The sequence below is a fragment of the Neopsephotus bourkii genome, unplaced genomic scaffold (assembly GCF_033783945.1).
Source record: "Neopsephotus bourkii isolate Nb327-2 ecotype Australia unplaced genomic scaffold, CSIRO-AGI_Nbou_v1 NB_1634, whole genome shotgun sequence".
In the NCBI taxonomy this organism is placed as follows: Eukaryota; Metazoa; Chordata; class Aves; order Psittaciformes; family Psittacidae; genus Neopsephotus; species Neopsephotus bourkii.
The window spans coordinates 4,552,778-4,580,496 of record NW_026902109.1 but is presented as its reverse complement, the minus strand read 5'-3'; the positions used below and the strand labels follow the sequence as shown (position 1 = coordinate 4,580,496).

The window sequence follows — 27,719 nt, the reverse complement described above, 5'->3', positions numbered from 1 at the left end:
CCCTGAGCCTGTCTCTCACCTTCTCCCGCCTAATAAATAAAACTTAATACTTTCAGGCAGTGTGGAACAGGCCCTCCTTTAGCAAGGACATTTTGGAGAGCATTTCAGCTTAATGGTTAGGATTGTCTGAGGAAGCTGCTAGAATCCTTTCTTCCAGTTGGGTTGGAGAAAAAAAACAGACTGAGACAGAAAAAGATAATCACTTTCCTGCCTAGGAACTAGAACAAACACCTGGATTCTTGTCCTTGCTGCAGTGGCTGTTCCAGTACATCTGCAAAAGTGAAACTCCAGGCCCGTAATGTTTTATTAGCATAGAGCTCAGAGCTTCCTCTTAGAGACTAAGGTTAAAATTCTGTAAGACAAAGCATCCAAGTCTCGTACCCTCAGTGAATACCCGAGCTTCTGCACCATTTGATGAAAGAAGAGCACAGCCAGTGCTACCTCCACTTCCCAAAACCTGTCAGTTTTGTCTGTTGGGCTTTTTATCTTCCTTACAAGTAAAATATCTTGGTAATGTTTAGTTAGAATATGTCATGTAGGAACTAAAAGATGTGTGGGGAGAAAACAGCAGACAGAGAATTTGGGGGAATTTTTGCAAATGGAAAAAAATATAAATGTGTCATACAAACTGATTCTCTTACCTTGGTATTTGAAAACATTTACAGGCTTCAGCAATGGGACTATAAATAGAGGAAATTCAGCATTACAGGCAAACCTTAGAAATTAATTATATTACCTCCTCAAAACTTTGCTATGCAAATAATATAAAATAGAAAAATGAGATAATTAAACCTCTAAATCCTGTACATAAAGAAAATATGTAATAAAGAAATAACTGTGCAATAATAAAGGAGAGTTAAGTACCTGGGCCTGGCTTATGCCCTTTGGTTATAAGAACTACAGACTATACTCACATGTCTGTGTCATTTACTACGAAGAATATAATGTGGCAATGCTGGTTGGTTGTGTTCTGTGTAAGACCCAGACAACAGAATTATCACTGCCTTATTTTAGGATAAAGAGTAAATCTACAGCTGTTTAGAAAATTATGCACAGCTCTTACATGAATATTCGTTATTTTTGCTAGGAAATATTTTGGAAGAAATTTCGAAGTAGAAGAGATGCAGGGTTTGTCCAAAAGCTTTTAGATCATTAAAACCACAGCCTGTAAAGTCATATGCAGAACCTGACTCATAACACAGGCCACTAACACTGCAGCATTGATCAGACAGAATCACCACCTCTCAATTCTCATACTAAGCAGTCAGCCTCAGAAAGGTCCCAAGAATCACTAAGAACTCTGTTCCCCAGAGCGTAAGAATTACACTTAATTGAATCACCCCAAAAATCTTGCTCAAAACCAAGCTTCACATCATCTCTCAAAGGTCAGCAAATGTAGACAGTTTTGGTTAAGGATGGGAATTATATCACAAGGAGTCCTCACAGTAGCTTGTTTGATCTGTACTAGAAGTGAGAAGAGATTTAAGAACCTGACCAAGACAAACTACCAGTTCTGATATCAGTAGGTATGAACTCCCAATTATCATGGGAACGAATAAATGAACAACCACTTGTAGATGTCTTCTCAAGACCCAGATCTAATTAACAACAAAGTACAGACAGGTTTTCCTGGTCAGGGTCTTGGCTTGCAGAACTCTTCACCTAGGAAAGGGAACCTGAGCTCCTCATGCTTTCACACACACTCCTAAGCCACTTGCTCTAGCTGGTACATCTGTGGAAGTTTAGAGATGCAAACCTTGTTTGCTTGCTTTTCTGCTTTCCTCTTGCTCAACCACAGAGCTGAACTGTATTTAGAATATTGTCTAGCCATGTACCAAAAATGACTTGATAAACTCTTCAAGGATTTTTGTTTCCATAGGCATAGCATGATATTCATGTCTTGTGCCATGTAAGACGGCCCAACATAATTCATCTGCAAGAAATAAGTCACTTCAGTGATACATCTTCATGGGACATAAGTGAAGAAAAGCATGCACATTAGATCTATTGTTTTTGACTCCCACTGTTGAAATAGGAGGGGGGAGGGAAAGGAGAGAGAATCCAAACTAAACAGATTTCAATCAGAGTAGCTGAGATTAGACTTTGAAGCCAAGGAAAGTTAAAGCTTGGAAACAGACACTGAGATGCAATATATGTCAGTTCTTAGATAAACTGTCAACTAGATTTAGAGTGTCTCTGCCAAAAAGCCAATCTAATAAAAGTCACAAAACTGGGATTAAATTGGGAAATCTGTCTGGAGGTGGCAACAAGTGACAAACAGAATTAAGTTTTTTATGCAGTATATGAGAATCAACATTCAAATAAAGTTCCCCTAGCCATTCTATTTGTAGTAATTTCCATGGGTTACTATGCTAATGCCAGATTATTTCGATACTAGCTGTTAGCATGCTAAAGTCAACAGCAAGATAGGTTTTAACTTCCGACAGACCCAGCATTTTATAATTCATATTCACACCCGTAAGTGCTAAGAAACTTACAGGAATTACTACAGTCTATGCAATTCCCATTTTTGCCAAAAAGGTTACAGGTAGCAGAATGGCCCAGGAGCTAGATTACGTGACTCAAGATCTAGCTTTTTTTTTCTAGTTGTATAGCTCTGTGATACAGCAATACAACTCATTGCTCTATCACAGACTTTCTATGTTACCTTACCAGGTTGAATAGTTTCCTTAGGTCTCAGTTTCTCATACATAAAATGCAGGTAATAGTCTTGCCTTGAAGGGTGCCTTGCTGTTAAGTGCTCAAAAAATTATGGTGATGGGGTCAAACAGACCAGTCACAGAGAGAAAATGATGTGAATCTGTACCTTCAAAATGACTTGCATTGAGAGAAGATTTTGTTTGCCATACTGGACAAATTATAACCATCCAGCAGCACCCTACAACAATACTGCAAAGGCACTGCAAAGGCTTGCCAGAAGAGAAGCTGCATTTTGCTTCTCCATGTGCCCCAAATTTCCACATTTCCAGTAGTACTTGTTTGACACACCCCAGTCCCCCACCCCCCATTTTGGGGTTAGCTTTCTTCTACTTCACTCCTGCAGAACATGTCACTGTGGGATCGGATGACCACCAGTAATGGCAGGAGGGACATGTGGAGTATATGAGTATGAGCAGGGAATATGAGCAGGGAGGGAAGTAGGGGAATACTGCTGACAGCAACTAAAGCTGGCAGCTAAACAGATTCAGCCACACTGCAAATCATGCTGAAAACGCTACATGTCTCTGTGGCAATAACATTGCACAGCTCACTTACAAGGTGATACTAATGGCTAGAGGAAAGTAGTACACAACTGCTTGAGACATATTTACCAGTGCTTTTCTTAGCGTTTCTCTGGCCGGTTTTAAGTCTTTTGACCTTCCAGCTACACCCTGACAATATTAATGCAACCACCACTGCTTTTCACTAATGCTTGTATGTGAACTATCCAAGTGTCAAAAGTTACGGTCTATTCAGCATATGTAGATATAATTATACATAAATTATTATATATATTCTAATTTGTACAGAACATTTACACCTCTAGATAGGAGCATGAATTTTACAGTTTTCTAGCTGGCAGACAGCACAATTTTAAATATCTGGCTACTATATTAAACAAGTGTGTGAATTCCTTTCTGTGAAAATCTTGTGTTCCAGGAAGGTTGTCAAAAAGCAACTAGCACCCTATATTTTTGACCCAGCAACAGAGCTCGAACCTTTGTACTCTTTCCCTTAGTCTCCTCAAAATGCTGAACTGTAGCCTAGTTTTAACACTGTACCCAGTGATTACATTTACTTGCTCTTTGTGTGACACTTTACGAAATATTTGTCTGAACCACAAACACTTTGCCCTACTCCACTTATGTAATCACATTCAGAAATAGGTTTATAGCTTATGTGATAAAGACAGTTCTTCAGAAAGCTGTATTAACAACTATTTTCTGTTCTTACTAATCCTAGAAGATAATCTACAAAACAAGGAAAAACATCCAAGATTATATTCTCTATATAATGGGGTATTTCACTTATTTCAGAGGTTTCCGTTCTTTATAAGAAATTTGGTATAACACCTTCAGTCTATGTGTGCTGGTATTAACATTTTCACAGCAATGTTAACTTAGTCTTGTAATTCATAAAGCTTATATACGCACACTAAACAATACAATTAGAAAGACAAACACTTAAGTATGAGCACAACACACAGGCAATACTTTGGGGCTGTGGGAACCCTAACTTCAATATTTTCTAATTTAAAATGTAATTTTGAACATAACTCCTTAAAATAGCCAATCCCAACATGCAGTCAGACTGCACGGCTCCTAGCAGAGCCTGTGGTGTTTGTGTGGAAACACAGTGACTCTTGTGTCTTCCATGGGCAGAGAAGCAGTCACCAGAATCGATTGCCCAGTGTCGATAGTGCAGCAATATGCAATTGTTTTGACAAATTGCAACTTTTATTTGATACCTTTTTCAGTGTATGTACCTACATTCAGAGTCACATGCACTCAAAAAATGTGAGAGAAAACCTGTCCATGATTAACTTCAAAGTGGCTCCATGAAATGCATTGCCTCCACTATCATATTTTCTTCTGCAAGCAGACACATGAAAAGGAAGAACTGCCCATATTCCTTAGTAAAGTGACATTTGTAAGAAATTAATATGCTCAGCACATCAGTCAGGAAAAAAATTATACACTGTTCACATAACACTTTTTCAGATCCAAAACAGAGTCAAGAAACATGAGGTGAACTGCAGCTTGAAAATAATTGCTCTAAAGTTTAATTTATGTTAGTCGGTTAGAGAACTTACACCTGTACCATAGAATCATAGAATCATAGAATAATAGAATAGTTAGGGTTGGAAAGGACCTTAAGATCATCAAGTTCCAACCCCCCTGCCATGGGCAGGGACACCTCACACTACCTATGGAGTAGAGGAAATAAAAGATACTGTCTTTATCAGCATTGTTTGGTTTCATCTGTAGGCCATTATGACTACATCAACCCTCCACTATTAATATTATATACCACAACTTCTTTAGGACAGCAGTGAATCTGCCAAAAAAAAAAAAAAAAGAAAAACTGCTGACTAAACGCAGCTATAAACAATACTGGACTCTCCCATTAGCTTGAAGTATTTCATTGCCTTTTAACTCCACTGTGTAGCATTTTGTTCTGGAGTCAACACCTTACTCATTAACGGGATGCCTTTAAAGTGTAATTCTAATGCCTTCCTAGCCCCATTACTTCCCTCTGCTAGGGAACACCGTATCATGAGAAGCTTACTTCATGGACCAAGCAATGATTCCCCCATCTTCCGCATACAATTGAGAATGTATTTAAAGTACAATACTGCCTTTTTAATTTTAAACATTATTCTTGTCATTAGCAATTTTCATTTCCAAAACCTGCTTTTGACACAGTCACCACAAAACTGAACTAAAGAAAATCTTGATCTAGAGATTAGTTACATAATTCTGAAAAAAGTCATCACATACACATTTTGTAGGTCTAATGAAACATGCGTATCGCTCAATAAAGTTCAAGACTGTATACAACTAAGATAGTCCAGTGACAGATTTACATACTGCCATAAAAAAATGATGTTAATTGTTGGTAAGGGTCACTGGGCAGTAAATAACTGGTCTGCTGATTTACAGATTATGCAGACTGAACAGTTTCATATGGGAGAGCAATGCAGGCCCCCTACTTTTTTTTTCCTTTTTTCTTTATTGTGTTGTACTTAAAATCTAAAAGGTGTTGGCTCTTGCAAAAGCCCTCTTCCATTTTTTAGACTTCTAGACTACTGCTTCCAGATTGCTATCTGACTATGAGAAGTCTTAACGCTTTTCATCCCGACTCATTTTATTCTAATCTGAGTTCAGAGTTGCCCTCTCCAAGTAAAAATTCTTTACAGACTTACTGCGACTAGCTTTGGAGAAAACCAATTTGTGAGTTACTTCACCTAATGCATCCATCAGCTCTGTTGCCCTCTAAACATACATAACACTTGAAAAATGGCTTATTTTTGCAAAGGCAATAACAGTGCTCAAAAGCACTCAAATATGATAAATGGGAAACGTATGCAAAACTGTACTTATAATGATGTTGTCATATAACCAATACTCAGAAATTACATAATTTTTGAGAGGTTCATTACACAATAAACAGTAGCATGTTTAAACAGGCAGAAATGAGACTTTTGGTACCACTTGTGATGTTGCTCTGACCTTTATGCATGTGCGAGATCATTAGATAATGGAAAGGGAAGGAGAGAAATAGATAAGCCCTACCTTAATTAATCCTAATTAGCCACCACATTTCCAAAGGCTACAATTCCTGAAAACAATTTCATTCTTAAAAGAATTATATATATAGTAGCTTCAGGTCCCACTGGAAAATACAAACACCCAAAGTAATCCTTTCTCAGTAGGTCATTTCTTTGCCACAGATTCTGCTCTCTGCTGCTAAGAACTACTTAAAACAACATGAAGGAAACTATTGAAAGCTCTCAAAGAAGTAGAAGGAAACCAAAACTCCAAATATGCTCTTCAGCACATTGCTTGCAACAAAGTATTTAGGTTTGAATTCCTTAATTTATGTGAAACTCTAGAAACATATGACTGCAGTACGTTTTGATGACATGGCTGCTTCTTAGAACTCAGCAGTCACTCCCTGAATTTTACTTGATTCTTCCTTCCTAAAAATACACAGGCCTTTTTCTCAGTATCAAATGTAGAAAACTGATTGCTTAACTTTCCCTCAGAAGCCTATAACCACCATCTAAACTGAAAAATAATAGCGTCGGTTGATCAGATATCCAAGAATCTCAAGTTTTACACTGGCTTAACTGAGATTAGAATTTGATCTACTAAAGTGATTTGTTGAGACATGCTGTGTGAAAGAAAAAAGCTCAACAAGATGAAACTTTATAAGGCTGTTTGCGAATTACCAGCTGTTTGTTGGCCAGCCCACAGAGCAAAGCCAAATAACAAAGTGGATGGTACCATCTAGTGGCTAGCTCCTACCCTTTGGCACATGTATTGCATACTTCTACAGGCCTGCAAGCTCACAAACTGCTTGGCAAAGCTGTATTTGCAGGGGTAATTTGAAGAAAGTATCAGAGAGCAGACTGCCTGTCAGCGTGGAGGGGCAGCATTAAAGGTAAGAAAGGTATCTTGAAGGAGAGACTGAGCAATCTAAGCTCCCTGTAAACATTCCTGTTACCTTGTAATTAACAGCGCTGCTCCAAAGCTGTGTAGAAGGGACAGCCCCTGCAGCATCAGAGACTGGAGGAGTGGAAGGAGGACGCAGTTTCCAGTAACGGGAGTTCATTCATCAAAGTCCTTTCCTCCCTACTCAGCTGTCTGCCTTTTCTCATCACAGCTAGACCTTACTAGAGCTGACCTTACAGCAACACCCCCCAAAAACCATTTTAGATTAAGAGACCAATATTCAACATCTACCATTACAGTACCAATATCAGGTATTACCAGGGTATTTATTTCACCATGCAATTTTTACCTTTTTTACTCTGTGGCTGCTATGTTTTCCTCCTCTCACCCCCAAGTCTTACAGATCCCTTCCTCCTCAAAGCTGCCTTATAACCTCTCAGCCTTTTGCTACTTCTGTTTCCTTGGTCTCCTGAAGAAACCAGAAGATTTTGCCAGTGAAAATTTCATGCTGCCTCTCAATTTTTGCTCCTTACTATCTGGAAACTACTGGTCAAGAGCATAATCAGCAGTATGATGAAATGGCTAAATGATCAGGGATGTACGTCCCAGTGATTAGGGATCTTTGCTGGTTCTCTTACTTTTTATAACATTTCAGACAAGATGTTTTTTCTGAAACTTGGGCTTTTTTCAGCAAATGCAACATACTTAAGGATAGGCTACACCCTTATATACTATTAACCAGTTTGTAAAATTCTATTTAAAAAATTAGAATTAAGAGAATTGGACTTTCAGAATTGCTCAAGTATTTATCTTTGAAGCCACAGATCATTTCTTTCCCATAATAAAGAAACAAAACCCATTGTAATAGCAGTGTCTGACAGATTAAGGTGAGATTCTGAACACCCAAGCTTGCGACAGCAGAATAAAACAAGCCTGCTCACAGAGATGTCAGTGTCCTCCAATAGAAGCAGGAATGCAAGCTCTGGACTTGCAAGCTGCATAAAGCCAAGTCTGAGCAAACTGATTTGGTTACTGCTACAGGGCTACATATTGTAATACAAGCTTCCCTATAAGACAGTTTATTATCATCAAGCAAGACATTCTTGCAGCTGCCTGTGTTAGTGTAGCTAGGCAGCATCTGCTACCAGAGAGGTCCATTCAGGTGTATCTGTAGTGCTCCACCATTCCCAGGATAAACATTCGTTTGGTGTGAAAACCTGAAGCTGGCTGTTGTTCTGAAGCTTCACATGTCACAGCAAGAGACATTTGGCCAAATGCCTCTTGGTCTAGATAAGAGTGATCCTCATGCAAAACAGCTAAGTAGAGAGGTTTCTAATTGACTTCATGGGATTAGGAGGAGAGTCATAATCACATCAAACTACCTGGAAATGGTCATTTATGGTAGGAATAGACTGAGTTTTTTACATCATCTCTTTAATCTTCTAAGGATTTAGATGTGATGTGTTTTGCTTTCTCAGTTACATCAGCTAGAAATCTGGTCAAGTTTTAACCTGAGGGCAAATTACCAGAAAATATTTCATTTTCTTCCTAGCTTTCTCTTTTAGTAGATATAGTTTTACTTATTTAATTCTGAATTGAAATATATAGCAATTTTCATTTCTGTAATTAGCAGAAGACTAATATTTGAATAATAAATCCTCAAAAATGTGGTATATCTTAATGATCTTCTTTGATCAACAGTGTGCAAGAGTATATTTTTTTCATAGGGAGGTGGACCAATTACATGATTGATTTTTTAGCTGCCTTTGAAAAAACTGTTTCATTAGTTACATTCAGCAAATTTAAGAGGCTACGAGAATCTGTGTCAGCAGATGAAATTCAAACTGTTTCAATATGTCCTAGTTTATGTAGGCTTTTTTGTTTTCACTAATTTTAAAATTAGTCTAAAAGGGCAAACGAATGCAAATACCACAGAACACAACTTGTCTTGTTCAGAACCATGCCTCTCTCACTCTGCAGGAATACAGGATTTCAAGCTTTGAGCAGAGGCTGATGAATGAAATAGAATTTCGCCTTGAACGTACCCCCGTGGATGAATCAGACGATGAAGTCCAACACGAGGAAATCCCTACAGGCAAATACATAGCACCAATATTTGATAAGAGACTTAAGCACTTTCGAGTAATGGAAGGATCTCCAATTACATTCACTTGCAAAATAGTTGGAATACCTGTTCCCAAGGTAGGTCATTCTCACATTCTCACTGTTAGCGGTAAAGAAGTAAAAATGCTATTTTCTACACATCCCTCTGGAAAGCCTCATTCCTAAGAACACGGCTCTCTGGAAAGAGCTCTTAAACAAATAATGTATTATTTATTTTAGAAAGTAGTGACTTTCTAAAATAAAAATATGTTCTTCTGAGCATGTATCAGGCCTTGATGTAATGTATGGACTGTCTCACAAGTTCCTGACTACAGGTAGCAAGTGTTAAGTCGCTGCGGGTTGTCTGATCACTACAGGTATACTGGTTCAAGGATGGCAAGCAGATTTCAAAGAAAAACACGCATTTCAAAATGAACAGAGAAGAAGATGGAACATGTTCTTTACATATTGAAGCTTCCACTAATGATGATGATGGCAACTATACAATTATGGCTGCAAACCCACAAGTAAGGTGTTTGAATTTCCACTACAAAAATTCTTGTTTCATCTTTTTCTAATATATGTTAAAAGGAACAGAGATTGGGCCACCTAGTCCGACATTGAGTGGTGACTATCAAATTGCTTCAAAGGTTAAGAGAGGAAACCATGTAATGAAGAATGATGAAACTACTGCCCTATTCTTACACATCCCAGTCACAATCATTAAGGATATTTTTTCACATTAGTAACTCCTGTCCTATCTTCTGATCCCACCATCCCTGCTGCTGAGGGCTACCTTTTGAGATGTGGTGAGAAGACAGACATACATCAGGCAGAAAGAATAGAGCAAGAGGAAACAAAGAGTTATATCGAATTTGGAAGTGTTACTAAACACTTCTATTCTATTCTAAGGATGCAAAAATGTGGATCTGCAAATAGTCTCATACCCTAATACCATTCTCCTTCACCCCATGTGTTAACTTGTTTATTTAGCAGTACACTCAAGGAGATCAGGCAACTTGTTCCAGTTTGAATTTTTCCTTTTTTGTTGAATTATATTTAAGCCCAACTACTTTCCAGTTTCTGTGTGACTGCACAAACACGTATGCTAGTCCCTGTGGAGAGACAGTGGCAGGAATGAACAACGAGGGACAGACACTGCTCAGGCTGGCTTACATAGCACCACTGCTAAATACATTGCCATAGCCTTGAAGAGCCTGAGAAACACACTGCTCTAAATACACAAAGAAACCGTTGCCTAACTTGCACTCCACCACATGATAATAGCATTTGCTTTGAAAAAGTAATATTTATACTATAATTCAGCTACTTTATAAAATAAATCCCATTGCATTGTAAATGATTGATAAATATTTATACATTACACAAAATGAGCTATTAACCAACTATTAATTATGTTTCCATTGTAATTTGTAGGGGAGAATCAGTTGTTCAGGCCACCTGATGGTTCAGAGTATCCCTGTTCGGGGCCGAATATCAACAGCTCAGCCTCACAGGTAAAAAAAGACAAGTCCTTCAGACCCTCTTTATGCTTCTTACTGAAGGTGTTCAAAATAACTAGCTACTGTACTTCAATGCACTCTTACTTCAGTTCTCAACGATAAAATGGAAGTAACAGTGACCCAAAAGATCACTTGTAGAATGTAGTATTTTTGAAGGTCATCTTCAAATACAGGGAAGCTTAAGTGTAAAGTATTATTTTATTTACCTGTTGCAGTAAAGGCAAGGGATGGATTAGCAAGATGAAATTTAGCCAAAAGAAGGCAAAAAGAAGTGAAGGATAGCCTGGGAATCCAATGATACTACATGATGTAGTTAATTTGGTAATCTTTCTAAGTGGAAAACATGCAAGTATTAAATTTCAATCAGTCCTTTTCTTTCTTCTACCCATTTATTTAACTCTATCTATCTGTTAATCCTTTTTGACAATTTCTTCCCTTTTTTAAGCATTAGGAAAATACTTTGCCTTCCAAACATATACATGCAATTTTTGTGTTGCAGAACACGATCTCGGGTGCAAGAAGGAGAAAAAGAGGCAGTTCAAGAGCGCTTTTTCAGGCCATACTTTCTACAGGCTCCAGGTGACATGGTAGCACATGAAGGTCGACTTTGTAGGTTGGATTGTAAGGTATTTCATCTGCTAATTCTTACTTTCTCTACCTGTGTACATGGATTGCTAGGTGTTTTCATGTTTTTTAATGCATGGGTGAACACCTCCTGTTAAAGTTTTAATGCTACATTTAAAGAAATTATTTCTTATTGCCATTGTATGTGAGTTGATTCATGGCATTTCTTTTCAATGCATGCTATATGGAATGAAGAACATAGAAAACACAACTCCAGAAACAGAAGTCTTACTTACAAGGTTGTTCAAATTACTAGACATGTGCACTGTGTCCTTTACCAGTCTGAACTCTGCTCCATTATGAGATTCTTGAACATAATCCAGAATAGCACAAAGCCATGAGAAAGAGATGGTTCAGCATGTTGCATTCTGTTCAAACAAATGTTTCCATTGTATTGGACTGAATTACTGAAGGTTAATACCCCCTGAAAAGAGGGAAGAGGGCCCAGTTAATTTTATGCTTCCCTGGCATGCACAGATGCAGAAACATCCCCATTTACAGATTCAAATCCTGGCATGAGAGAGTTGTCAGAGGCTAGAGTACATGGAAATATCCTGTTGTTGAAAGCTTTAAGAAAGTCATCTGCTCCAATGTATTTTAGTACTACTTCTATGTCCCGGTAGTGCAGCAAAGGTGGTAGTGCTGACACTGACCTCTTCCACACTTTAGAATGTCTCTTACCCTGAAGAGGGTAGAAGCTCTGAAGCACAAGTTAATGTCCTGAAGATGAACAGGATTCATTACTACTAATTTACGATGAAAAGCTTACTAGGGAGCATGCCAAAGGATTTTGTTATTCTTAGCTCTGCTATCCTTGCAGAGTTTATGAAGCCTTTAAAGCATGTCTGGTATTGAACAAACCTAGAAGACAGCAGTCCTCGTTCAGGCAAGTTCCACTTCCCTCTTTCTCTGGTTTGTAGAATATTGTTTGGAAAGCAGTATTTTAGACATGAGTAAGTACTTCTATCAACTGGAAAGATCTTTAAGACTATAATACAGCCTAATAAACTTTATAAGAGATATTTAATCTATAGTGTTTTAAAGCATGTAAGCTTAGCAGCTACAAAGAACTATATCATTCTTCATCAAATTTATGAAACAAAGTAATTTGTGTAAAACACTTCATCTCTATGAAGTTTAGAGATCCAGCAGTTTTATACTCAGCATTACAAAAAACCCAGAAAACTAGCAGATTACTAGGAGTCTTTTGTGACTGATATATAACCAAGTATATTTCTTTCCAACTAAGAAAAAGGTAGGCATTTCATGTATTTTTTGCTTGTTTATTTTCTGGATTTCTCCCTTTTGGAACTAATCAGCAGAAAACAGAAGCTGAGAAATGAAGAAAACTCAACCAAACAAACCCCAATCTTTCTGTTCCAGACTTTGACATCATTCAGATAGCATCTGGAAAAAAAAAAAAAAAAAAAAAAAAAGGCTTACCTATTGTTTTACTAAAATCTGTCTGTCATTTTGACATTTGTCTTTGTCTGTTTCACTGTCCATTAGGTTAGTGGATTACCAACTCCAGACTTGACATGGCTTCTGAACGGCAAACCTGTACTACCAGATGGCACCCATAAGATGCTGGTCAGAGAGACTGGAGTTCACTCTCTTCTTATTGATCCTCTCTCACAAAATGATGCTGGAACTTATACTTGCCTTGCCACTAATAAAACAGGACAAAATTCATTTAGTCTGGAGCTCACTGTTGTAGGTAAGAATCATTGAAAAACTAGTCACAATGATGAAGTTATTTGTACGTATTTCTTCAAATGTACCTTGCTTAGTTTCCCTACAGAGAAGTATAAATAAATAGTTAATCCACTGAGATGAGGAGTTCAACAGCTATAAAACTCATCTGATAGAAGGAAACCGACCTGGTGCTCAGTCAATAGATGCACTCCTGTTATTCACAGTTGTAATTCTGTCTCATCATCACTTTACGTCTTCTCTTGGCAAAACGACAAAATTCTCCCAAGAAAGTGCATAGGGTTTGAATTCATAATATATGTTGAGGTCTCCTAGATTTCAGTCCCAATTTTATTAGTTTTAAAATGTTTTTAAATAGAAAAATACAAATCTGAATACTATTCTTTAGTAAAGCCTTACAAGATGTGAGATATTGAAATTCATATATCTGACATTAGTTTCCTGCAATGGTAGTATGTTCAGACCCATTAGATATGCATACCTTCTTTTATGAACATCAGTTCTGCCTATTATTTTCTTTATGTTCCCTTACAGAGGCTATGTCATGGCATTTCATTTTCCTTCCAATATCCCATTAAAAATTCACAACCTATTTTGATATCGTGACAATAATTTTTGGTCACGTTCTTCCATACTGCTGTAAAGTGGAACAAACAATAAAGTATCTGTTGTTCAATAATTCTTTTTACTTTTCCAGCAAAGGAAGTGAAAAAAGCCCCCATGTTTTTGGAGAAGCTTCAGAACTGTGGTATTCCTGAAGGGTACCCTGTCAGATTAGAGTGCAGAGTTGTGGGAATGCCACCCCCCGTATTTTACTGGAAGAAGGATAATGAGACCATCCCATCAAACAGAGAGAGGATGAGGTACTGCACCATCATACCCATGCTTGGAGTTTCTTGTGTCTGGACTAATTGTTTCCTTGAAGACCTGTGTTATAAGTACTGGTGGTGGTGTTCTTAAAACAACTTCTTTCACCCACAAAAAGTTTTAAAAGCTGGCTTCACTGTGAGGTGAACAATAGCTACTCCCTTGATTGAGAATAAAGGCATGGAGCATAATTTGCCACTGATTTGGTGAGTGGTGATAGACTTTTCAGGCCATAGGCCTGATTCAGCATATGCAAGCTTCTTATTAAAGATACTATGATAGGGTATTTTAAGGCATTTTAGCAACTTATTCTTTCTCTCAACTATTTTTTCCTCAGTTTAGTTCTATGAATGAATTCAAACTCAAAACAGTTAGAACATGGTTGTGAATGCCCCAGAGAATGGAATAATAGAGAGTTTAGCATATCAGATCCAGAAGCTGATAACAAAGTTTGGTCACAAACATAGGCAAAGACTTTGATCCCTGTTAACAAAATAGAACAATGTTTGGGATCAGATCTCGCATTCAAATGCACTGCTATTTTTTAAGTTTTGCAAAAGAAAAGCTGATGAAATAATGTTCCTGGCTGTAATTAATAAGAAATTAATTGCTTTCATTTCTCTTTTAAAGATTTCTACTTCAACATAACTCTTATTTTTAACATTTTATTTCACTTGGCTTCAACTAATGACTGGATTTTGAGTCACTGGATCTCTGAGATCAGCTTCAAGTAGTACTATATTTTTACATGCATATTCTGCAGGCTTTCTGTAAAGCACTTGTAATGAATGCACACCTATCACAAGGTGTGTTTCAAGCTTACTTGAAAATCTCTCAGTGGTCTCCCTGTCCCCATTCAGAGATTACTGCCCCTCTCCAAAAAGTCCACCTGACTCTGATCTTCTGCAGCCTGTAGCCTATTCCTCTGCCTCTAAGCATATTACTCAAGGATATATTTCAAACACTGGTACTTTCACAGGAATTATGGTTATATACATTGGAAACACTGTAGTTAACGTAAAATGAGTAACTGTCCTAAAAAGCCTAATTTCCAGTTCTTTCACTTATTAAGAAATTAAATATATATTTATTAGAATATATATGTTAGAAAATGAGGTTTTGCTTCAGTTTAGCAGAGAGATATCTAAGGGAAACCTCCCACACCTCACAGTCAGGAGCTAACATCAGGTTTGTAACAACTCTGCTGTTTTGGCCAGTCATGATCAGACTGCCTGCCCTCAAAGGCTTCTAGTGCTTTTGCACAGGTCCATGTGAGTGATGGCCAGCATCGTCCTTGTTTGTCCCTAACTTGGCTCACTATTATTTTCCTGCCTAAAGCTGAGAGACCTCTTTTGTATCATGGTGTGGACCTGCATAAGCTTCTATACTAGTACACCCCCAGCACAAGGCAAATTATGTAGTGCAGAGAGCAAATGGTGAATGTTCCCTTTTTCATTAGGGCTACTGGAAGCAGAAAATGTCCTCTTGGCCTGAAATTCTTGGTTTGCTTTTTCATTCTAGTTCATAAGAAAATAAAACCTCAAATTTCAGAACCTCTTGCCACTTTAAGTATTTTGATGTACTCATCCCCCAGCTCTTCCTTAATAATGAGGGAACCACTTGGGTTAATAATAAGGACCAACCACAGTCTGTCGAGCAGAGGAGCCTCAGTTCTCTGATATACTACCAAATAGTTTTTCCTGGAAACTGCAGCTAGGAAGTCTGAGATCACTGAAGAGCAAAAGAAGATGAGGGAATAATGAAACAGGTTTCTTTTAGAGTGTTGCCCAAACAAATCTAGGATTTTGCCACTCAGTCATTTTCTTATGGAAAAGGGTGCCATAAGAAAGTTTATGAGTGGCTCTGGTTATTGTTGTGAAGAATATCACAACGTTCTAGAAATGTTCTTGGTATTTTAGTACATTATTCTTCTAGCTTCTGAACTAGGAAAAAATACAATATGACTTCACAGCAGCTTTGCATGGGTTTAGTTCATTGAGTTCAATAAGAAATTTCAATATTAAAACATACAGGGTAACAATTTAGCTTACACTGTCACAGGATGGCTTTGGACAACTGAGAGGAGGAAGAATAAATTTCAATTACTCTTGTCATTGGCTGAGTTCATACTGAAAACAAATCTACTGACTCAAAATGTCTTGGAATGCTACCTTTCTGAGAATAGAATCTGTCACCTCTCTCTATATATATTTAATGTATTGTAAAATCTCAAAGTTGCTTATGCTCTTGAGAAATACTAATTCCAAAACAACTACTTTCCCAGCATGCATCAAGATACAACAGGCTATGTCTGCCTCCTCATTCAACCTGCCAAGAAAGCAGATGCTGGCTGGTATACCTTGTCTGCAAAAAACGAAGCTGGTATTGTCTCTTGTACTGCTAGACTTGACATATACGGTAGGTATTGGCTAGTAAATCAAACAAATCAGAATTTATTTTCTTTGACTAGTTCCACTTCTCATCTAGTTCTTAGTCTGTAAATTGCTGGTTTTGACATGGATCAGAAATTAGTGTCACAGAATGACCAGAGATTAATATGGTTATCAGGATGCATAATGGTACAGCTAAATGGCCAAATTAGCTCTCTTGCATCAGTTTAAAGGCAGGTAAAAATAAAAGTAAAAACAAAACAAAACAAAACAAAAAACCAACACCAACAGAATCAGCATTTTGCACAGTATTTTCTACTTCCATTTTCCACCTTCCAAATTCCCTAGACACTTAAAAATATAATAAATGTCTTCAAGTTGCAGCTTAGCTCTGTTCCCTTTGGCACATGCCTGTGCTACAGCTCTGACCTGAGATAGAACAATAAATTGCACACAAGACAGTAGACCCCTTCTTCTATGGAGCATGTATGATGCAAACTATACCTAATTAATAGAGGCTAGTTTGCATCTAATGTTTCTTTAGGACTCAGGAGGCCACAGCCCAGTTCAAGAACTACAGCACATTACTTAATTACTCTATATCTATGCAAAATGTAATAGTTCAGACAATTTATCTAGACCAGTAGAGTACTTTGATCACTTAAAGGGCATACTAAAACATAAAACCTATTCCCCAGACTTTTGGATTATAACTATATCCCCAAAGCAGAAAAAGAAAATCAAACCCAAACAAAACATGTTTTCAACCTTATATTTCTTATTTAAAAAAAAAAAAACAAAACAACCATTTCTCAATTATCGGAGATAACCACGAATCACCAGAGAATCTGTTTCAGTTTTCTGCCACCTTGTGGTGATATAGCCAATAGTAATGTAATGCTCCAGAGAGGGCTAGCGAGAGTTTGATTCAGAAAAGGTCACATAAAATGAAAAATAATTCTTTAGGTATCTAATGTTGCAAGACATAAATTAAATTTTCATACGAAGAATTCAAGGTAGAAACAGGAAAAAGATGGCAAGTATGAAATGCTTCCTGTTTCCAACTGTATTTTCTAATGGCTCTACAAGTCTTACACACCAAAAGGAGTTACAGAAATCATTTTTCTTTGTGCTATTTTGAATGGATGGGGTTGGGGGATTGAAAGACTGGTCTGATATTTGCAATTCCATGTGCAAAGAGAAAGTACAGTAAATAATGAGTGCATTGTTTACACAGAAACAAACTGGGGGCTGCAAGAAAAAAGGAGGCTCTTTTTCAAGTATTTCCAGATAGACAAGGTTAAAATTCAGCAAGGAAAGACATTTCCTATCAATGCTTCAGAAGCAGATTGTGGGTCTCAAGAACTAAGTTATTCTTGGAGGTTTTAGCCTGAACTACCCCTTCATTTCAATTGCTCACAGACATGTTTGTCCCGTTTGTGTGCAGACATGGAGGTTTTGTATGGATAAATACCAGCAATGATAATATCAATTTCCCCTTCTGAAGTGCTTTAAGAATTGTAACTATTACATATTATATAGTAGCTAGATATTCATACAAAATTGTAACAGTCTTTGTTCATATGGGAACATGCTGAATGTCACTTTTAAATTGTTGAATGTGTTTGGATTACATTTCTTTCAGCATCTTTAAAAAAATTTGGGAAACTTGTTACTAGTCATAAGTAGTAGAGGGAAATGAAAATTGTAATCACTTCTTTAAATAAAATCCCTATATTACTGCTTTGAAATTAAATACCACCAAAAAAAAAACAACCAACCAACAAAAAAAAAAAAACCAAAAAACAAACAAACAAACAAAAAATCAAGAAGAAAAATCCCCCAAAGGACAGAGTAGCACAAAATCAAAAATCAAACCCATGTCCAGTCTGTTCATCTCTCTTCATGCTATGAAGAGAGGTTTTAGTTATGATTGCAAGAGCTTTGGAGAAGGCTCCAAAGAATAAATGATTGAATTTTTGACTTAGTAAAATCCATGTAACGATTACTACTGAACTGAAATGGATGAAATTCCATCTGTGGACTTCAATAAAAATACTCAACATATAAACTATATGAATGATAATATTTTAAGAAACAAAGCTTAAAACAGGGAGCCACAATGCTGTGCTCTGTCCAAGGATGTTGAAATCAGCTTTCAGTTGTGTGCACCGATTTCTATTGTTTCATTGCTAACTTAATGAGAGGTTTATATACCCTATTCTGTTTCTGTTGCTTCAGCTCAGTGGCATCATCAAATTCCACAACCAATAAAGCTTCGACCTGCTGGCAGCCGGTATGCAAGCCTTACGGGTCAAGGACTTGACATTTTTTCTGCCTTCCCAACTACTGAAAGCCCTATGCTGTTTTCATCACCAAACCAAAAGGTCGTGGAGAGTGAAGAACTTTGAAAAACAATTGTTCCAGTTACACCTGCAGAGATATTAGAATGTGGGGGGTGGGGTGGGAAGGGGTAAAAAACCCAAACAGAAAAAGACAACCCAAACCAAAAAAGATGTACAGGTCAAGATGCTCAATGTTTACAAGCAACTTGTTTCTAATTAAGTATACTGCTGTAGCAAATGTTGCAAGTAACAGATCATACAAGACTTTTACATATTATTTTACTGCAGGATAATTGTGGTATGGAGTGTCGTGCAATAAATTCAGTACTGTGTAGTTTGCTAAGAATTACATAGTAAACATAGTTTTCAGCACCTAAAAGCCAATACCACTTTTACTGCTTGAATTAAAGCTACTGTACTGTAGCAAGCCATGTTAAGGATTGATGATTAGCTAGAGTACTGCCAGTGAAAACACTGACAATTAAAACAACAATAATCCTGAATTATTGTAATTCGTAAACGTAAACAACAAGACTTTGAATGTAATGCTAAAAAACATGCCAGATAATCACAAAGCACAAGTTACAGGGAAAAGATGTAACTCATTTTTATATATTATTATACCAATAATCTTTGAATTTTTGAACTCAAGACTAGATAAATATAGTGTTTAATGTAGGTGCAGCTGTATACTCTATATATTTATATTTTTGTGTGCGTGTGTGTATACTCCATGAACTGTACTCATGGTGTAAGGATTCATAAATTAAGGGACCGGGCACATGCATAGGATGCTAACATAGGAAACCACAATTCCTGTTGTCTGAAGCATGTTCTCAGGAGCCCATAGCTGAAACTGTTTTCCAGATGTGCTTCATATTTTTTCTTTGAAATGTTAATGATTTTCTGACTTCAAACACAGATGATATGAAGTTTGTAGCTTTGTGAGTTTAAAATACCATTTAATACCATTTAAAAAAATACCTTTTTTCCTGATTAAATTAAAAATGCACCTGCCATCTAGCTCATCTTTTAACTAACTGAAAAGGAAATATAATCTGGTGGAATTTAAATTTTCACCATCATTATGGAAATTATCACAAATGTGGGGCCTTCTATAAAGAGAAAATTCTGTTAATATACAAAAGTTATGAAGTTAAGCAACAGTTATGTGCAAAGAGCTAAAAACCCTATTATAACTCACTGTAGTAATAAATAAGGCAATTTATGGAAAGTGGAACAGAAGGTGTTAAGTGACAACACTCAATGATTGATACAAACATTTAGCATCTACACACTTGCATTAATACCTCCCAGGACTTAGAATCTGTGAATGTCTAAGATTATTTCCTGTACCTTTAAATTACTGCTATCCTTCTTCTTTGGACATTGTTGTCAAGCAGTTTTTACTTACTGCTTTCACCATGGCTAGAGAATGCAATGAAGTCCTGATCAAAGTCACAGAGAGTACAAGAAAAATTAAAAGGTAGTTTCATTTTAGATCTTATTTGGGTTTTTTCAAATTAAAAATGTAACTTTAAAAAATCACATATGCAAAGAAAATAATGAGTTCTCTTTAGAGCAAAAGGATACTGGATATAGGCAGAGGCTGAGAAAGAGATAGTCTTGGGTTTCCTACAAATACAGCTTATGTTGGTTCCAACTGTTGGTTCCCTAAGGGTTTGGAGGAAGTTAATTTCTCATATTGTTCCTACCTGAGTGAAGACCATAAAACAAAACCATCATTATAACGTTCATGCTTACATTACAAATCGCAGACAAATCACCCCAGACCAAACAGACCAGGAAACTCAAATCCATTCTTATCCTGGGAGATAAACCAATGTGCAGATATTTCAGCAGGAAAGCAGAAACACCAGTTGTTGCCTCTGTTGTACCTCCTCCCTGGCAAACAAGATAAAACTAATAGCTATTAAAAGTTCTGCATTGATTCAAGTGACTTTCAGTTACAGGGTGCCCAATTTAAGACACATTGTGAGTCTGATTTTCTAGGCTAAAGAACCTACTGCTCCTCTACCTTCAGTTGTCTTTAGGACGACTTAGGGATTCCAAAACCAAACCTAGACTGAGTCAGAGTTGGACAATCCAAAATTTAAAGTGTCCCATATTAGTAACTACTCCTGTGAAAATAATCCAAGGTAAGTAACTGAGTTTTGCTTGTTTAACCCAATGCTGTTGGGAAGTAGAAAGTAGAAGATCAAATTCTACTCCCATGTACAGACCTGGTCTCCCCCTTGTTTCATGCCACAACTGAAAAGTAGATTTTGATCCAACATATTCCAGGCTGTGTATCAGCCATCAGGCTTTATACCTAGCACAGGCTTAGTCAAAGGACTGTCTGCTTAGAATTCCCCTGTGGCTCCCTTGCCTGGCTTGGAGTGAGAGGTCGGACAAAATGACCTCCAGAGGTTCCTTCAGACCTAAATTACTCTGTACTTTCTAATTTATTTTGCTTTCCACTGACTCTCTGAATACCCTATGTGGATTAAATTACCTATTGACTGAGTAGAAACTAAGAATTCAAGTAAGTACAACCTTTTCCTTTTTAACTGGGATATATCTTGTGAGGCAATTCTAGCTACAAGAGTAACCACTTTAATCATAGTTCTTTACATAGTTTAGAAAAAAGAAATACTATTAGCAAATAACTGGTTACCAGTGCTGGAATCATACTTTTTAATATTACTGACAGTAGTAGTGGTTCTCCCATTTTACAAAGTCAGACAACATCCAGAAAAACTCAGTACAAATTAAAAGAGTGCACAGAGAAAATGTGTAAACCACATCTCTTCAACCTTTTCTCCGTGATTTCAGTGGAATGTTCCCAAACTTACATCATTATAACCTGAACTGACAAGATGAGGTACAGTGAATTGGTACAGTGCTTTTTTTAAATATACATTCAGTTCTTTGGAAGTTGGAGGACAAAGCCAAGTGTTGAAAGATTTTTCAAAAACATCTGTGTAACAAGGATTAATCCTCAGTCATTCAGGAAGAGGCCCCAGAAGTTTCCCTGAGAGGTAGGCTACAGAGTGCAGATCACCAAAATTTGTCAGCTGAACCATAACATTATCTCCTTGACAGTATTTACTAGCAAAAGGATCAAAACTTTACCCATCACACCTCCCTACATAATGCAGAAGTCAGTAATCTCAATTGCTTTCAGTGCGCCTGATGCAAACAAAATCAGAGCCTGATTCCAAATGTTCTGTAGTAATTTTGCACGTTAACTGCTACAGGACATTTCTCCTCTGTGTATACTGAGCCTGTAAAAGGAGTATGTAAAGGAAGCTGATGTGGATGGATGTAAATACTGTTAATTAGTAGTACTGATGTCCTCATCACAAAGACAACTTGCTAGAAAAGGACAAAAAAATTATGGTGATGCTGCTAGCTGATGGAAAAGCCATGGGAAAAAGGCTTGTGTAAGCAGCAGAGACAACACTGAGCTGTCACAAAACATGGAATGCTGGCTGAGATCATGTCCTGTGGAGCATGGCACTGTCTTATCACTTGAGACTTGTAACTGTGCTCCATTCCTGAACAGCTTGGCTGTTCATTGTTTTTGTTTAATTAAATAACTGATTTTACTTCACACTTGCATGGTATTTCATTCTCTTCCTCAGGGCAGGCTACTGCAACAAGAAAAATTAATGTTGGAACATCCACTGAAGTCAGTGTTAGCTACATTCTTCCAAAAGTCTATTAAATCACCACAATGTGGAGCATAATGTTCCATCAGTAAGATACAGAAATGCGCAGGTTTGTGACCTCTCAGTGTTTTCTGAATCAGTGCCCTTAGTTTCCTGTTTCCTTCTAGTCCTGGTTTTACATAGAGAGACACAGTATATTTCAAAGAGAGTAGAAATTACTTTTGTATTGCAGTTCTAGAAAGCAGAACTATTATCTTTGCTTTAAAATTCTGGTCCAGCTTGGTCCAGACCCAGTGCTCAGCAGCACCACATAGCAGTTTGCACTGATGTTTGGACTTCCTGGCTTAAAATAGCTGGATTGAGTTCCTTTGCTTCCATATGGAAGGTGAAGCATACCTTCTGAATGCCTCACATGTACTAACATGAGAAGATGAGAGCACACACTTGAAATATGAAAAGCCAAATATCCAGTTTTTATCTTACTATGTAAACAATTGCCAATCCCAACTGTTTACGGTAATCAGAGTTACTTCAAAGCAATAGATCTGGAATAAGAATTCCTTTAAGAACTGTGTTCTTAATGCTGCCAGGTTTAAAAGTGTTTCTGGAAAATGCCTTCATAAGTCTATTAGCAAGACCTACACTTTAACTGTTAAATATTTGAGTAGTGATTCATTGTAATTGCCTTACTATTTACAATACAAGGATGTTCACTTTGAGCCTTAAAATTCTATTTTATATTTTTTTCTTTACTAAAGTTGCTTTTTTTTTTTTTGTCCAACTTCATTCTCACTGGGAAGGAAAATGTTAATGTCAGTTTTAAAGTATATTTTAAGTGCATATGAAAGGAAAAAACAAATACTTGCCTGTTCAGTAATGTATTTCCCTTCGTCTCACCTAAACTTCAATAAATGCTTCAGAGTTGCATACAAAACTGTGTTCTTCACGTGCTCACATAATTTTGACAGTGTGCAATAAGATCAGACGTATCCTCAGAACTTTTCTGTGACAGCTGATTAATGGAAACAGGCCTTACAATATTTAATAGAAAAAATAAAATACTGTCAATTTAAACAAAAGCTATGCTTCCAGAAGGTAGTTATGAAACATAGTTGTTGCGGTTTTGATCAATTCTACATATCAATTCACTTTGGTTTTAAATTATGGTTTCTTTTTCTGATAACCTCAGCTACATCTCCATGGGTTAAAGCAGCTACTACACATTTTATGATTTCCTTTAATCAACACAAGCTGCTTTTAGTAACGTCTTAATACTTCAAGTCCACTATAAAGAACTACTCATTGCATAATACAAAGAAATTGTGGGCTGTATGTTCTGTGAATTTAAGTGGAGTTCTCCATTTACACCAGTGGGAAATTCTGTTCAGAAACTGACCATCCTTTAGGAACACACAGTCCATTAGCAGCAGGCAACACAGCTTTGCAAAGAAATGGAAAAATACTGAAGACATTCTGAAATCTTGGAAAAAATGGCAGGAAGCCATTAAAAAATGAACTTCTTACTCCTTGGAGTTACGTATCCAGATATTTTAAGCAAACTCTGTGTGAGATATATTTTGTATGCTAGTTTCCGTACAAATGAAAACTGAAGTACAAACCAGGAAAAAAAAATAGTAGACAATATTAAAATGTACTCTTTGGTATAAAGTATATTTAAATATTATACATGGGTTTTCTTAAAGTCATGTTTTCTTGATAATGTAGTTAAAGTTACAAACATAAGGCATGTTTTTAAAAGTGTCCAAGTACAAGGTCAAATCAATATTTCTTACAAGATACCTGTGTAGAGGAAACACTGGACTCCTTCTCCAATGAATAAACATGTCTTTATTCTCTGTATATTTGTTTTTTCCTGGATATTCTGTAGAGATAGAACAGCTGAACATAATTAGAGCAAACAGATGCTGTTCTGTAAATTCTTACTGAATTAAAAAAAGAAAAAAAACCACCTAAATAAATTTCATTCCTAAATTACAGCAAACTGCATCCATGTTGCTTAGTTCAAGTAGCTGAAAACCTAACCTAAGTGTAAGACTGCCTATCTGAAGGAAAAAGCTTATTTTGGAAAATCAAAAATCTGACTGAAAATCCTATTATTCTTTGTGCCTAGTGAATCACATCACACTACAGGAGTTCCACAAAGATTTCACCAGAGAAGTTCTACTTAAGAAGGTATAGGAAACTTCATTAAAAAAATTTAATGATGCTTATGCTTGCCTACATGAAGCAGTTGTAATGTCATTGACTTTCAAGAGTATAACCAGGGTCAGCAACATTTTTACTTTTTCAGAATTTGTACTGCAGCACTATTTAACAATTCCAGTCCAAAACTGAGCTTTGCCCTGTATGTGTCTATAGTACAATATGGTCTGTGCCCTAAATACCTTACAAATGGTGAAATGGAAAATAGAAGCCTGAAATTGAAATGAAGTTGTAAGATATGCTGCTAATACATACTCACTGATGACTTCAATACTTAGGAAGAAACCACTGTCTTTTCATTACTAACATACATTTGAGGAATGTGCTACCCTAGTTCCGCTCTCAGCCACTGAAAAGTCACTGCAGTTAAAAATGTCACTCCAGTTTCAAGTTCAAAAATAACTCTGGTCACCTTGCCAGAATAGGGTGATATAATTCAAAGAATCACAGAAGCAGAGTATCCATAGCTACTTCAAATAGAAACCCCTGCAGTCTGAACCTTTTAGAAGAATAAAGGTTAATTTCCCACAAATAGCCCATTAGAATTTAACACTGGATTTCAACAGTAAAACATGTATGTGTGCAGTATGCAACAAATATTTAATGAAGCAAGCATTTCACATCCCCACTGTTTTCACAATAATGTGGGTTTAGAATTACAATGTACTGACACTACAAATAGAAGTATTTTGGGTTTGCACTGCTGTTCAGTGGGACAAAAGTCACAAGCAGACAAACTCAGTCACTAAGAACACACTCAGCTCTGAGCATCTAAGCTTTTTCTTCATTTGGAGGGTCACTAGCAGCAATAATTATTTAAGGGGAGGGGGCTTCAAACGCCTATACCAGTAAAGTCCAGTACAGACAAACAGTCCCAGCCCTTATCTGACAAGCATCAAACAGCCAGTGGGGAACATATTTGAGAGCAATAATCAAACCCAGGTTAAACTTAAACAGTCAAATTTACATTTCACAAAGTGTCATTAAGGAATTTGTAAAGGAAAGCTATGAAACTGAACCTATGATTACCTGAATGTTGTTGTTTAGAAGTCCAAAACAGCATGGATGGTTTCTGCTTTTCAGACTGCCTTCAGAAATAATTTTTTATGTTTAAACTTCATCCTCACCCCAATTCACTCCCCAAAAAGCTTTGACAAGTCATTAATAGACAGATAGCTGTCTATACACTACAAAGAACTACTCTGCTGCCTTCAATACTATAGCAAATTGGAAATCCCAACATCTACCTCAACACTGCATCCTCCCAAGAAACAAAAAATACTACAGCATTATATAAAAGCACAATTTTTCCACTAGTAATATTACTAATTATTATCAATAGAGATCAATAAAACATTCACATTCCATTAGCACAACCAAATCTAAGAGAAATGGCATTATAATCTTACCCCAGATTATTAAACACCAGAAATTGATGCAATGACCCAATTTGCAAGTGTTCACAAGCTATGTACTGCAGTGAAGTGCTTTTTAGGACTTTGGCTTCAATTCTTCATAATTTTGGTAATATGGCCACAAATATTTTATGGTTTGTGTTGGTTTGTCCCTTTTTATGTGAACTTACTATCATTCATCTAACCATTCACTGCATACTAAACCATTATTTTTATAATTATATCTATCATTATATGCAGTACACAGTAAATTACAACACTGCGTGGAAGAAACACAATCTGAAAAGAAATTTATATTAAGTACTTCTACGTAAATTACATATAAACTGCATTGCCATGTCCCACAGAATCAAATTACATGACAGTAGTGCAGAAATGCACCAGTACCATTCTTGCACACTATTATGGTATTTATAGCTTTGTAGCATACTACCCTTCCCACCTAAGGTTTAAAAGGCTATCTTTCACTAAGCTAAGTCTTCCATGTCATATAATTGCACAATTTATTTGTGTCATAGTCCCGTTTCAGGACAGAAAAGCCACTACTATGCTAGCAGCGCAGGTGAGAATGTCTCACAGCTAATGTTTACAGCTAATAAACTACTGTCATATGGCACATCATCTAATTATTTAAGGATTGGATTAATTATTATTACAGATATAAACTTGCCCTTTAGTGATGATTAAAATTCAAACAGTATCAAGTTGGCTACATGATGGACAGCAATTAATTCTATTCTCCATATATATAAACTTAAGCGAAGAAATCAGTGAGTAACATGACTTCATACTCCCAGAAGGCTAAATCCACTTTCTGTTGGCTGGGAAAGATCTAATGTAATTCCTAAGAAGAAAAAATTACACACTTAAATAATCAGCACTATCCATTACCTTTAGAGAGGCTAAAGTATATGTTATAAACATTCCTGAATTCCAGTGTTTAAAGGAGAGAGTTGCTCAGAATATATAGTGCCTCTTCTGTATGTGTTCAATCTAGCCTGAAATGCTGTCCCAGCAGCTTTCACTCCAGGAACAGTCCAACTCCCTCCTCAGGAAAAGCATGAGTCTGCAATACAGTGACCAAGCGCAAAACACCAGTAAGGGTTCTGAGAGAAGACAGACAGGAAAGTCAGATCTTTGCATGCAACTGTTCCTCCAGCAGAGTCCCTCTCCCTCAAAAAAGGGCTTTGTTCCTACTAATGCTTTGTTTTTTGCTGAAAGCTGCTTAGTTGTTGAAAGTAACTCATATCAAAGCTATTCGTTTGTCATTTGAAAGAATTCTAAAACATGAGACATGGCAGCAGCCAGCAGGGAACCTGCCAGGCTTCCCTGCTGGAAACCCACCAACAGACAGCTGCTCTGGAACAGCAACTCTTTTTCTCCTTCTCCCTCATGGCTAACACTAGCAAGGGCTTGTTTCTGGGAACTACCCCCAGCAACACCAGCAAAAATACCTTTCAGCCTCATAGTCTGCCACCATCACACCAGCCATTGGCAGCTGAACTTTTGCAGACTCTACATCATGCTGCAAACACATCTGCTTCTCCAGCAATCTTGCGTCTATTCAGTTTTTGAACTTCCCAACCCCCTTTTCTGCCTTTTCTACCCAGATCCCTCTATACTCTACAAGTGACAGAAGCAAACAAACAAAAGGCTATTCAGGA

The 27,719-nt window shown here is 37.0% G+C and overlaps 2 protein-coding genes across 10 annotated transcripts in view; one reads left to right on the top strand and one right to left on the bottom strand.

The window, feature by feature from the left end:
* MYPN (myopalladin) overlaps positions 1-18,847 on the top strand; it is a 70,583-nt gene extending 51,736 nt beyond the window's left edge. For all 3 annotated transcript variants that reach the window (XM_061373983.1, XM_061373981.1, XM_061373982.1), the window contains 8 exons: positions 9,159-9,380; positions 9,659-9,808; positions 10,719-10,798; positions 11,304-11,430; positions 12,938-13,145; positions 13,839-14,004; positions 16,293-16,426; positions 18,640-18,847. In XM_061373983.1, the coding sequence (XP_061229967.1) occupies positions 9,159-9,380; positions 9,659-9,808; positions 10,719-10,798; positions 11,304-11,430; positions 12,938-13,145; positions 13,839-14,004; positions 16,293-16,426; positions 18,640-18,809 (1,257 nt within the window). In that variant the 3' untranslated portion in view covers positions 18,810-18,847. The remainder of the gene's footprint in view (positions 1-9,158; positions 9,381-9,658; positions 9,809-10,718; positions 10,799-11,303; positions 11,431-12,937; positions 13,146-13,838; positions 14,005-16,292; positions 16,427-18,639) is intronic.
* Positions 1-27,719, bottom strand: part of PBLD (phenazine biosynthesis like protein domain containing) — a 79,604-nt gene that overhangs the window by 17,516 nt on the left and 34,369 nt on the right. The window contains exon 9 of one of the 7 annotated variants that reach the window (XM_061374008.1): positions 12,966-13,097. The exons of the other annotated variants lie outside the window; for them this stretch is intronic. Within the exon in view, the coding sequence (XP_061229992.1) occupies positions 13,081-13,097 (17 nt within the window). The 3' untranslated portion in view covers positions 12,966-13,080. Of the gene's footprint in view, positions 1-12,965; positions 13,098-27,719 lie in introns of those variants that run through there. 7 annotated transcript variants of the gene reach the window in all.